The 12,178-nt window shown below is 49.3% G+C and overlaps 5 protein-coding genes across 5 annotated transcripts; 1 reads left to right on the forward strand and 4 right to left on the reverse strand.

Annotated features, from left to right (window-relative positions):
- Positions 1-434: 434 nt before the first annotated feature.
- N7518_008596 (TLD domain-containing protein) lies at positions 435-2,499 on the reverse strand (the record flags this gene model as incomplete). The annotated part of the gene is made up of 2 exons (XM_057189523.1): positions 435-2,305; positions 2,457-2,499. The coding sequence occupies 2 exons, from the start codon at positions 2,497-2,499 to the stop codon at positions 435-437; spliced, it is 1,914 nt and encodes a 637-aa protein (XP_057041226.1).
- A 659-nt stretch (positions 2,500-3,158) lies between these two features.
- On the reverse strand, positions 3,159-4,852 carry N7518_008597 (glycylpeptide N-tetradecanoyltransferase swoF; the record flags this gene model as incomplete). Its single annotated transcript, XM_057189524.1, has 4 exons — positions 3,159-3,356; positions 3,423-4,206; positions 4,265-4,706; positions 4,771-4,852. The coding sequence occupies 4 exons, from the start codon at positions 4,850-4,852 to the stop codon at positions 3,159-3,161; spliced, it is 1,506 nt and encodes a 501-aa protein (XP_057041227.1).
- Positions 4,853-5,365: 513 nt separating this feature from the next.
- Positions 5,366-7,060, reverse strand: N7518_008598 (tetrahydrofolate synthase; the record flags this gene model as incomplete). Its single annotated transcript, XM_057189525.1, has 3 exons — positions 5,366-6,763; positions 6,831-6,968; positions 7,043-7,060. 3 exons carry the CDS (start codon positions 7,058-7,060, stop codon positions 5,366-5,368), a joined length of 1,554 nt encoding a protein of 517 aa, XP_057041228.1.
- A 948-nt stretch (positions 7,061-8,008) lies between these two features.
- N7518_008599 (putative phosphoinositide phosphatase (Sac1)) lies at positions 8,009-10,227 on the reverse strand (the record flags this gene model as incomplete). Its single annotated transcript, XM_057189526.1, has 3 exons — positions 8,009-8,185; positions 8,243-9,999; positions 10,020-10,227. The coding sequence occupies 3 exons, from the start codon at positions 10,225-10,227 to the stop codon at positions 8,009-8,011; spliced, it is 2,142 nt and encodes a 713-aa protein (XP_057041229.1).
- A 389-nt stretch (positions 10,228-10,616) lies between these two features.
- Positions 10,617-11,746, forward strand: N7518_008600 (Rab family GTPase; the record flags this gene model as incomplete). Its single annotated transcript, XM_057189527.1, has 6 exons — positions 10,617-10,686; positions 10,750-10,769; positions 10,829-10,855; positions 10,944-11,135; positions 11,211-11,541; positions 11,592-11,746. The coding sequence occupies 6 exons, from the start codon at positions 10,617-10,619 to the stop codon at positions 11,744-11,746; spliced, it is 795 nt and encodes a 264-aa protein (XP_057041230.1).
- Between the last annotated feature and the right edge of the window lie 432 nt (positions 11,747-12,178).

Genomic DNA, 12,178 nt, shown 5'->3' on the forward strand with positions numbered 1-12,178 from the left:
AGTCCAAGGGTCCCTACGAAACAGATCGGATTTATGTGAAACTCTGAACCGAAGGTGGCTCTCGATTGATGCTTGTACTTCCCAAGGTTATGTAAGGTTTTACGTGTGACAGTTTCTTAAATGTACAACGATGGAATGTTCAAGTTCTTGCGCTTAGAGATGTACTGCTTGTCATCTCTCAGACCCACGTTTTGCGAAAGTAATACGATGCCCCGAACTACACATGTTTAGAAGACAGCGACTGGATGGTATAGCAAGATTCTGCTGAAAATGCGGTGAGATTTGAGTAGGAAATATTCAGGCTGGTAGGGCAGGTATTTAATATAGGATTCCGATAATCTCGCTCAAATCTCAACACCAAGGACACCAAGTCGCAGAAGTTATACCACGTAGGACATTCGAACAGGCGTGCTTGCTCGGCACAACCCACCACCCTAACCCCTCCCACCAGAATATCTAGACTCATCTCCAATAATACCAGCCGCCTCCAAAAGCCACCTCGCACTCTCGGCCGCCGAATCCCCAGCTCCAGCCTTGATATTGATATTACGACGACGCTCAGCCTCCCGTGCCTCGAATTCCCACTTTGCACGCTGCATCTCCACAGGACCCAAGTTCGTCTCTGCGGATGATGACGCCTCTGGGTCTGGAACGATGCCCCAAATCTCCAGGGTATACAGATCAAGCTTGATCTTTGTGGCCGGGTCTTCGGGCGATGTATTACTAGCGGATAAGAAGGCGCCGTCGTGTCCAATGGGTGCGGCGTGGAACTCGGCTGTTTCGATGTTCGCGTCGATGATGAGGCTGCCTGCTCCATGCGGGGTCGGGTAGGTTTGGTGCGTGCGGGACGGGGTGGGGATTTGGCAGCCGATTGCGATTCCGGTGTTGGGTGAGAAGTAGGCGATTGGGGCGTTGGGCTTCTTTGCGGATGGGGAGGGGTTTCCCGGGAGGAGGAGGTGCTTTGGGGATAGTTGAAAGAGACAGGGGAGGAGGTCGGATGTTTTTGAAGATGAGCCTGAGGTCGATGACGAAGTTTTCCACGTTTGGGGAATGTAGGCCCCTAGTGTTATCAACTCTTCACTGCTTGAATCTACTAGAGCCCCTTGCAGGATGAGGAGAGTGGCAGATTGCCAGGTGAGGACGTGGTGGGAGAAATATGTTAAGGAAGACCCGTGGGCGCTTGTAGAGAAGACGGGATGTAGTTTGACGCCACCGCGGAGGATATTGATATTGGGTGAGATAGATGGGAGGAAGAACGAAAGATGCGAATTAACTGTCGGATTTAATATGGCCGATTCGAAACTTCCCGGAAGTGTAAGTGCAGCAGGTTGTGTGGGAGGTTCTTCGTTCTCCTCGCTCTCCTCGGGTTCGGTCTCCGTAGCTAGACCTTTATGGCGGCGTTGAGATAGGTTCAGATTTTTGCTGAAAAGCAGGTGCTCGAAAAGGGCAGTCAGCGGGTCGAACAGATATGGAAGAGACAGTGATATCGTCCGGGCAAAAGACTTGTAAGATATCCCCCCATCACTCTCTTCCGGTGAAAAGGCCGCAATAATACTGTCTGCCTCGTTCTTAACCGACTCCATACGCCGAACATCCAGTCCAGATGTATATATCTTCAAAGAATCCAATGGCTTCAGTGGTGCAATGACAAGGAGTAGCATAACCAAGCGGCGGAACGTATCGATAGAAATCCGGGTCTCATAAACGGTCTTGTCAACACGGTGATCGTGTTTGAATACTTCAATCGCATCGAGAGAGTCCAGTGCTGCAAGTGCGAGATCATCATCCTCATCTTCATCGTAATCATCATTGGCTGGTTTATCTATAGAGAACCCCAGCGCATGGGAATTCCCAGCCGAAGCTTCGGAATCCTCGGTCGTACATTCTCCATTAGCCTCGGCGGGAGTCTTCCTCCCCACATCAGCCAAGCTTCCAAAGAGTAACTTGATTCGATCTTTGTGCCCTCGCTTCAGCGCTTTCCCGTAGCGGTCTGTCAAAAGCACAACGACCTTAACCATGGCCTCAAAGGTCAATACACTGGGCGCGAGCGTGTTTTGGAATGGAAAGGCTCCCAGATAAGAGACCATGCGAAAGATCACCGGCCCTGCATCTAACGGCTGTTCCTGTGAAGAGGTAAAGATACCGTCTGGGATGCCCAAGAAGTCTGAAAGGACTTTCTCATTCCAGTGCCGCAGGCCTCCCTGCTCTAAGGCCCGAGAGAAGAAGTTGTCTTTGAAATGCGTGAGCTCTAATGGCGTAAAGCATTTTGTGGCGAAGCGCTCAGCAAGCATGTAGCTCAACTCTTCTGTTTATGCATGTGGTCAGAGACAACTGTTGTTGACAAGACGGAGAAATATCCAAAATTGAGGCCTTTATTGACAATTACGGTCGATCGAAAGAGTAGAACATTCATGTGTCTCATAAACCCAACCATAGATGTAGCAAATAGAACTCACCTGGAGATGATGCGCCATGCTCATTCGACTGGGCTGCACCCATCGTTGATGGTTGATGCGGGGACGACCCCACTGCTAGCTACGGCAGCGTTCCGTCGCAGTGCTCAAGAGCCGATATCGAGCAAGGAGTTCGAAGGAAAGGAAGACTTGCTAAATGAAATGGTTCGGAATGAAAAAACCACAGCATCGACAAACAGTAGTAAGTCAACATGGGGAGCCGAATTCCATGAGACGACGTCAGGCGGTTGCCTAAGGCATGGTATGTCTGCCTGAGGCTTCAAATGATCAGCGATAATTACGTAATGACAGCGCCTCAGACCACATGACCAGCAGTAATATCACGTGATTAGCTTCCATATCTTATCTCCAGTAACCAGAGCATCACCAACTAGTCAACCCTCTCAGCCTCCCTCCTCTCAGAGACCTCGCGTTAGATTGAGTCTCTTAGTACTAAACAGATTTTGCCTCCTCCGATAGCTTCTTCCTAAAAGTATACAAACGGGGAAAGTCGTGTAATACCTCAAGTACTCTGTCAGGGTCAACACTAAATTCGCTAGGGCCAGCCACAAGTCTGGCCAGAAAACCTTTGTATATAAAATGTTCGTTTGATTTTCATATTCTTTTGATCGCTAGCACGGTACATGGAAAAGCAATTCGTTTCCGGGGTATCCGACGTTAGATTTACTAGCCAAAGCGTCAAGCCTACAGCATGACGATTCCGACACCTCCCATCTTCGACTCATCGGGCAAGTTTTTCGAGTTAATTCCACCATCGATAGGTGCAGCACGATAGTTATAAAGGTAAAAGTGGAGCTGGCCATCGCCAGCACCGAACTTGAGCGCCTCGAGGAAGAGGGGGTTGTCGTGCGAGGTGAGAGCATTGAAGACGTCGAAATGGGCCTAAACAAATAAAATAAGAAGGACGAGATTAGCATGTAGAATGAGATATAGCACATTGGAACATACCTGCTTTGCGCAAATTAGGGCATCGTTCATCAAGAGCTGCAAGCGCTCCTTGAAAGCCTGCTTGTCGTTAGAGAACGCGCTCTCGGTCGCATAGTAGTACAGGTATGCGGCATGGACGGAATCATGGTTGAGGTTGTCGATCACAGTAGACTCGAGATTGTAGAAAGAGACAAAGTCAGTGATCTTGTGGGTTTCCGGGTCTTCGGCAACGTATGACCAGACAACCTGGTCTTTCCCTGGCTGCTTCTTGTGCACAAGCCAGTGGTCAATTTCTTCCCGTGTAAAGGCCTGGTTCAGGTCAAAGCGCCGCATGTATCGCTCCAGCAAATCAAAGACGGCATCAATGTCCTTGGACTCCATGGGCCGCAGACCGGGTGTCGACGTCTGGCTAGGCAGATGATTCTTAGTGACCTGGCGGGCCTTGGTCGAGCCATGAGGCAGAGGCGAGAAGCCAACATCGTAGAGCTTCAACCAATCCAGAGAACGGTGGTAGTAGCGGCAGGAGCTGACGGGTGTGGGCAGGATTATACCTCCAGTGTAGATGGCCTGGTAGATGCCCCTGAGGTAGCAACGGCGGGTAATCTCCTTGATCAAAACGGGAGTCAAGCGCTTGGAGCGGAGCTTCTTGTGGATACACAGGAAGTTGATCTCCGTCACCTTGAGGCGCTCGCCGCGGACGCGGAGTTCAGTCGGGACACCGCAAATGGATGCAACCAGCTTGCGCGACTTGGTGGCGCGTACACCAACATGCCATTCCTTCTTCCATCCAGGAGACATCAGGGCCCTATATATTTAGCATTAACATTCTGAGATAGGTACACATATTCAAGACTCAATCGTACCAATGGAGGAAGGATTCCGAGTAGTTGAAACGGAACATGGCGTTATCATCCTCGACGTAATGCTTGTTGAGAAGCTCGTAGAGCTCTTTCAGTTCTTCCGCATTTGTCAGGTCAAGAGTACACCACTCAAATCCCTCAACGAGCGCATCGGGGGTCTTAGAAACCTTCTCTGGGTCGATGATCTTGATAGGTCCTTGAACAATCTCCTTTTTTCCAGCGTCCTCAAAGGCAGGCACTGGTTGTGTCTGCCAAAACTTGTACGAGGCCATATCCTTCTGGTTCTTACCTCCCACCGCCAATCCAGTCAGCATCTGCGAGAGGTCCATGTTGTGCAGTAGGGCCGCAGCTTGGTCCTTGTCCATCGCAGCTAGCTCGCTCTTCAAGGCCGGGTTTTGTTCGAGGAGTAGGGAAGCGAACTTCGCAGGGAGCTTCTTCCCTGCTTCTAGAATTTGAATGTCAACAGCTGCACTAGGGTCTAGTGTGGGAGGCTGGACAAGGAGCCTTACCATTACCTGAGTCTGATGGAGCGCCAGACTCATTCTCATTGCGCTTGGGAGCCTTGCCCTTCTTATCGCTAGAGTCGGACATGATGTGCTGGGGTGTTGTGGAAGAAGGAATTGGGTTGGGCCCCACGTTTCAAACGCCGCGGATCTCTGGTGGGGGGTCGTGCGGGCAATCTGACTTAATAATACTGTGATCAAGTTTAAGACGAACTCTACATAACTTGCTTCGCGCTATTATTTATAGTGAAAATAATTGTTAGCTATTATTTATGGATACGTTGCACCTTTGTAGGGAGTACTAGTGCTCCACTGTGAACAGTGAAGACCCCTGCTCAACGAATAAACGTTTAATGGCCTACATCAGGAACCTCGGCATCCACATATGCAAAGCCCATGTAGATCCCAAGCACGTACAACTTTCGAATATGGTATCATTTAAATGATTGTAAATGAAAATATACTTAAAATCGAGGAATTGTTGAAATCCAAGTAGAAACACATCTATGTCCGTCCTATACTAAGCCAAAAGCATATCTCATGTGGTTGATACAATGAATGCAAGAATCTCTGGAGCTCCAGGCTACCAATCATCTGGGAATCATGCATCGGTGGGTGGCTTGGTCTCGACCACATCAAGGAATCCTCCGACTAAATGGATGCTACCGGTGACAAAAGTCATGACCGGAGCTTCATCCTTCTGCAGGACCTTGCGTTCCTGGCCCGCAACTTCCCGCGCAAAATCAACAGCCTCCTCAATTGTACCAAAAACATGTGTTTGCGCATGAGGGTCAATAGCATTCCACTCCACCGCAAGCGATTTTTGGACTCGAAGGAGTTCGAGGTCATCAGCGTTAGTGTTCATACTAACCAAGTCGGGTCGGAAGCCCGCCTGCTTGTAGGTAATGTTCGTGCAGAATAGGGCATGAGAGAATGGGCTATCATTTCCAAGGGCGGACGCAAGGGTCTCGTGGAGAGCACGAGCAAGAGCTGTGCTGTTACGAGTCTGTTGATTGAAAATCAAAATCCGTGTCTTTCTGGCGGCTACGTCCTCGGACGATGAGTCGGCCTGGATACGCGACGCAAACCACTGGCCAGCCAGCCGGATGCTCTCCAGAGTGTGTCCGCCATCGATATACCAGGAGACATTCTTCTCAAATCGGGTTTCACACCTGCCACCTAGGCGAGTTTCCTCGAGCCCGGTCTTGAACTTCGCCGGTAGTGGTTCTGTCTTGATATTGTCCGGAACATCAATGTCAACCTGGCGCAAGAAGTCCGCGGCAACTGCCACTGCCACTGAGGCATTGGTATACTGGAAGTCTCCAGCCAACCCAAGGGTGATCTTGCTACTTTCGGGACGAAGCTCTGGATGACAAGCCACGATTTCCAGTTGAGCTCCAGCCTCCTCGGCGCGTTTAGCCAAAACTTGTTCCGCAGCCAGAGGTTGTGGTGCCGCGAATCCATTTACGCCTCGCTTGAAAATGCCAGCCTTGTGCCACGCGATTTCCTCAATCGTATGTCCAAGCAAATCAACGTGATCAATTCCAAGACTGCTAATCGCTGTCACCTTGGGCTGTGGGATCACGTTGGTACAGTCATATTGACCACCGATTCCACATTCGATCACCGCGGCGTCCACGCCCTCGCTCAAGTAGGTATGGAATGCCATCACGGTCAAGTATCGGAAATATTGTGGTTTCGTCCCAGGCCCGGTGGGATCCTGGCCCAGCAATTTAGCAGAGTGCTCAAGGCGATCCCATACTTCGAAGAAATAGCGCGCAAACTGCTCTTCGGACAATGGGGCATTGTTGATCTTTATGCGCTCACGTGCGAACCGAAGGTGCGGGGAAGTGTAGAGACCGATCTTAAGATTGGATCCAGGTTGATCCGCATCTTTTCGGCTATATTGAGAGAGGATGGTAGAGATGAATGCGGAGGTCGAGCCCTTGCCTTTCGTGCCGGCGACATGAATTGCGTTCAGCCGATTGAGATCGGAAGGCTAGAGAACGTAAATATCTCGCATTAGCTCCAATAATGAGGGAACAAGACCCCTGCCATCAGCGCACCTTGTATCCAATGCGCCGCAACCACTCCACTGTCTCCGGGAGGGATTGCTCGTTGATATGTTGCCTCGTTGTAGATTTCTTGAACGCCGCCACAATCGCATAGTTAGTCTGCAATGAGTTGAGGGATGCAATCGCAGCCTATGTATTCCAAAATCAGCATATGCTATACTTTGACAGAATTATTCCTTGTCGCAAAGCCCGGAGTGGCATACCTCATATGTTCGAGTCATGGTGGGCGAACAAGTCGAAAATCGCCTTGTGCAAAATTGCGAGCGAATAGAGGTGCAAAGCCCTCGCATGAACAAATTAAGCCCGTGCCTAAAGTCCTCAAATGAGCAGGGGTGGTTAAAGAAACCCCGGTAGCTCTAACAATTTATGATTCACTGGTTGATCCCCGCTCTCCTCGGGAAACCCATTTCATACTGATCGGGAAGATCACGTGCTTCCTAACATATCGCATAGGACCAAACTCAAGCCAAGTGACTATAACTAACTAACTAACTAGTTACATGGTCGTTTGTTATTTCATAAACTACATTCACAGATAACTTTGTATGGTATAAGGCCGCATATTGGATGTTTCCAGCACTTTGTATGAGTTATAAGGAAGAATAAGTGAAAGTATATTTGATATCTAGGAACACGCTATTGAGTCCCAACATGATATATTTCAGTAATCTAGTCGTAGAACATTGGACTTGGAAAAGACAGAAAAATCAAAAGCCCTCTCATTGATGAACTTCCTTTCTAGATATTCTCATTATTCTCAATATTCCCATCTATTGTAATGTTTAAGAATGAGCAACAACTCACATTCAATAGATAAGGAAATTTGAAGATGGATATGGGTGTTTGAAAGTGTTCATGTATTGGCTAAGCTCTTCGAAAACCTTTCGAGAGAATCCGAGCAGCAGGAACAATGGGACCGATTCAGAAATCACGGCAGCAGCATAGAGCTGGAAAATCTGGTTATTGCAAGCAAAGAAACAGCGTATCGAACAAAGATGAAAGATGATTAGAATTGAATTGAATTGAAGGGGCAAGAACAGAAAGGAAACTGCCGGCAGGCCTGTAGTGGTAAACAGAATGGTAATAAAAGACACAGCCATGAAGTGTACAGAATATGAGAATAAAGGGTAAAAAGAAATAACCCAAGAACGCCGGAATGAATGAAACATTTACTCAATCCTAGTCTTGCCCTCTTCCAAAAAGACGAGACGGGCATTGCTAATGCCACGCTGGTGTCGTCTGGCAGGAAGCCAATTGCCGATGATGGGATCGGAGCGTGCTTTGATGAGAGCATCCTGATATCCTTCAGCACCAGCGATCGGCGTGTTTAGCTTGGGCCAATTGACCTAAAAATAATAATTTGTCAGTGGGTCAATACTTCAACCTGGATAAGAAGAACTTACATAGAGCATGCCGTGTCCATGCACGAAGCGGAAACAGTAGACCGCCACCAGCAACCAGAAGGTCATAAACAGGCGAAGCGGCCAGACAGCGGCATCAGGCAATCGTCTTGTGAAAAGCGCTACTGAAACCATGAACACACTAGCAGCGAGAACATATGGAACTGACTGGATGACAAGTGGTCGCTGGTCAAGGAATAGCTGGATGTTGGCAAATGTTGAGTCCGATGGGAGATAGGTACCCAAAAATACATCAAACCCATCTTGTCTAGGGCCGTCCAGGAAATTGTTGCGTACATATCGTGTGATGGAATTGTTCAAATCTTGTAACATGCCGGCTCGCGTACGTTTGCCAGTCCGAGTGAAGTCGGTCTTCAGGGCACCAGTACCGGAATAAGTCTTGGAAACCACATCTGCGTTGTCTGCCCAGATATTCCGGAACAGGTCTTCAAACTCCTGGTCATCGTTGGCAGTCTCTCCAGGGCGGAGAACGCCCGCATCCATAAGCTGCCGTGTCACTGCCCAGCGGCCGAGCATGCTTTGCACTACATTGGTGCGGTCCAGACAATCCATACAGTTTGTTCGGACTACACTCGTTTGCGTAGAACGAGTATCTAACTGCCCACCAGGGGCACCAGGACTCTCCACTCCACGGAAATAACCGCCCTGGGTCAGCCCGTCGTTCAGACGGCTCATGAGCAACTCCGCGCGATGCCACTTGAGGCCCTTAGTCTCGTTGTGGAAATCAAAGTACACATAATGCAAATGATCCATCTCTTTCTGCTTGAACCCTGGTTCCAAAACATGCATCTTTTCAGGGGTCCGTTCATCAGCCTCGGTGCTCTCAGATGAGGAAGTGACTAATGTGCGAACCAGCTGCTCGTATGCGCGCTTGACCTTCTCTTCCCTGCCCTTTTGGTTGACGAGGTTGACCATGTAGTTTTCCCCATATATGCGGATCTGTTCAGAGAAATGCTTTCGCGCAGCTTCGATAGAAGTCTCGACGTCACGAACCTGAAGCTTCGGTGTATAGTTGAGGTCGTTAACTTCAGTCCAAAACAGGGGGACACTGCCTCTGGTTTGTACAAAAGAGTAGACTTGAAGGTCTTGCCCAGCTTTGCCACTGGTCATTGATTGACCTCCACCAAACCCAGATAGTCCACCCGTCGAGTCATTCAAGATCACAATCTGTTCAGTCTCGTTGTAGTTTGCAACATTCCCCTGCTCGTCAATTCCGCGAGAGAAGTATCTCGTTCCGGCTCGGTGTCTGCATCGCCGGGTGATAAGCGCGAAGGTGAAGGATGTCGACTTTACTCGGGCCGGAGTAATGCGCATCATGCCGAACATCACCGGTAAGATGTAAGGGTCTGCTCCTGGTTGGGGGCCGTAGCGAATTCCACTTGTGTCGTTTGCCCCGAGGCTGAAATCGATCAGATCGGATTGAATGAAGCGATTCCAGAAGAAGCGGTCGTCTGCGCCCTTCCACATCGGAACATCTGGGGCATGTTGTGACTGTCGCTGAAAACTATTGGTGACATCTAGCGAGTAGGAGAAGTACATGGGTCCCCTTCGAAGCAAGTCTTTCACCAATGTAAGATAAGCATCTTCGTCGGTGTCGTGAAGCGGCCGTTCTCGCATGGGGAGGAATTCGGTCCCAGCAACTTTGTATACCATATGGCCGCGCAACCGTCCCATGGGCTGGGCTTTGGTAATAACAATGATGTATTTATCTGTGAGCGTTAGCGCAACCTCCTGAGTTTCTGTTTGTAAGTGCAATTACCAAGCTTCAATTTGAGAATTCCGAGAATTCCAGCAATACTTGAGATGCGCTTAGCACCTGGAAGGGGGCCATCGTTCAAACGTAAATCACCGGTTGGTCGGTCGACTACCAGAGTTGGTGCTTGGCGTGATGATGGCGAAGTAAAGGCATAGTGGGAGGGCGACGCGTGTAGGTTGATATCCCGAAACGGGAGCATAGGAGGAGACATAGTTGGAAACAATGACCTCCTGAAATGAGGTATTACAAGAGAATTTGAAGGAGAACAAGCATCAAAGGGAAAATAAATTCAAGTCTCCCTACGACTTCCCAAAAAGGACGGAAGGTACAAAAGTAACAGCGGGCCACTCTGGTCAGTACGCAGCCACACCGCCCCGCTGCACCTGTGGCTGGGCCTTCCGTCATCTATTCCTGTCTGCCTTAAACTACGAGGTCTTTGAAGTGTTTAAATCTTTGTACTCCATACCCTTGGATCTCCCATTTTTCTCGATCTTCTATCCGGGTCTTGAGACCTTGAATCATATATCTCAGTTCCTCGACAGTTTCATCTTCCTTCCTCCTTCGACGCTCCCTCCAGACGCTCCCTCCTCTCTCCTGATCATGGCTTCCAGACAAGCAGCAGGAGCCCGCCCGGGCGCAAGATTTGCCCAGTTCAAGCTCGTTCTTCTTGGTATGTTCTGATGATGTTGTACTTCTTTTTCATCTTTCGATCCATGGCTGACGTGCTTTATAGGAGAGTCCGCCGTCGGAAAGGTTTGGGATAACACTTGCGATCTTCTTTATCAGCCGCTGACTTGACCGCTATCTTCCAGAGTTCGCTCGTCCTCAGATTCGTTAAAGTGAGTCGGCAACGATCCCCACATTACATTACTTCCCGCGGCGAGCCGAACGCACATGGAGTAATAAAATGCTAATCTTTCGGTTCAGGACCAATTCGATGATTATCGCGAGTCGACGATCGGAGCCGCCTTTCTGACACAGACCATCTCCCTCGATGATAGCACCACAGTCAAGTTCGAAATCTGGGATACCGCTGGCCAGGAGCGGTATAAGTCGTTGGCTCCGATGTACTATCGCAATGCCAACTGTGCTGTGGTTGTCTATGACATCACCCAAGCTGTATGGTTCAATCCTGCATCATGCCTTTGACTTTATTGCAATATAGAAGCTAACATTCGTGAAACTACCCTATAGTCGTCGCTAGACAAAGCCAAATCATGGGTGAAGGAACTTCAGCGCCAAGCGAATGAGAACATTGTGATCGCCCTAGCAGGCAACAAGCTTGATCTTGTCACAGACAGCCCTGATAAGCGAGCAATCCAAGAGGCTGATGCCGAGGCCTACGCACGTGAAGCGGGCCTGCTTTTCTTCGAGACCTCTGCTAAGTCCTCGATAAATGTCAAGGAACTATTCACCGCCATCGCCAAGAAACTACCTCTGGATCAGGCCGGTCCTCGGAACTTGCGAGCGACCCCTCGGCCCGGCGTTGACTTGCGACCAGAGGCCCCCGGAACTCAGGGTGCTGGTGCGTGCAATTGTTAAACAGTTACTCGATCATATTTTCCCCCTGGGTAGTGCGCCCTCGCCTCACCCACCGTTTGAGAAGGCGTAAGGCTACACATCCCAGCATCGTTCAACGGTGGTATAACTCTGTGACTTTCTATGATTTCGCCAATGTCATTCGATCGGACTCTGGCACCATTCCCTACCGCTACGGAGCCGAGGGATAGACTCTCGGTTCATGATCAATCTAACTCTCTCGGATTTTTCTTTGCTTCTTTTGTCCTTGCTCAGCCTGTTCAATTGGGGGCTCACATGACCCCGGTTGGCAGAAGGATTTAACTTCCATGAAGCCACATGGAATTTGGCTTTAGACATGCTGCAGCTGGATTTGTCGGTGCTTTGACCGTGCTGCTCCTTCTGTACTCCTTGTTCCTTGTCACCTGGCGTCTGCATCTGCTCTTCTTTCTTTCGTCCTATGTCTTGGGCTGAATTCCTGCTATTCCCGTTACCCTTGCCTCTTTCAGAATTCTTAGTATGTTATGCTCAAATAATACATTTTCCTCACCTGTATGTGCTGTGAAGACACACAATATACTAGTAGTGTAGGCAGACTAGATAGCTATATGAATTCTGTCTACTCCCTATAGTCAACTAATGTT

Source organism: Penicillium psychrosexuale, assembly GCF_028828465.1.
Source record: "Penicillium psychrosexuale strain IBT 29551 chromosome Unknown utg000004l, whole genome shotgun sequence".
Lineage (NCBI taxonomy): Eukaryota > Fungi > Ascomycota > Eurotiomycetes > Eurotiales > Aspergillaceae > Penicillium > Penicillium psychrosexuale.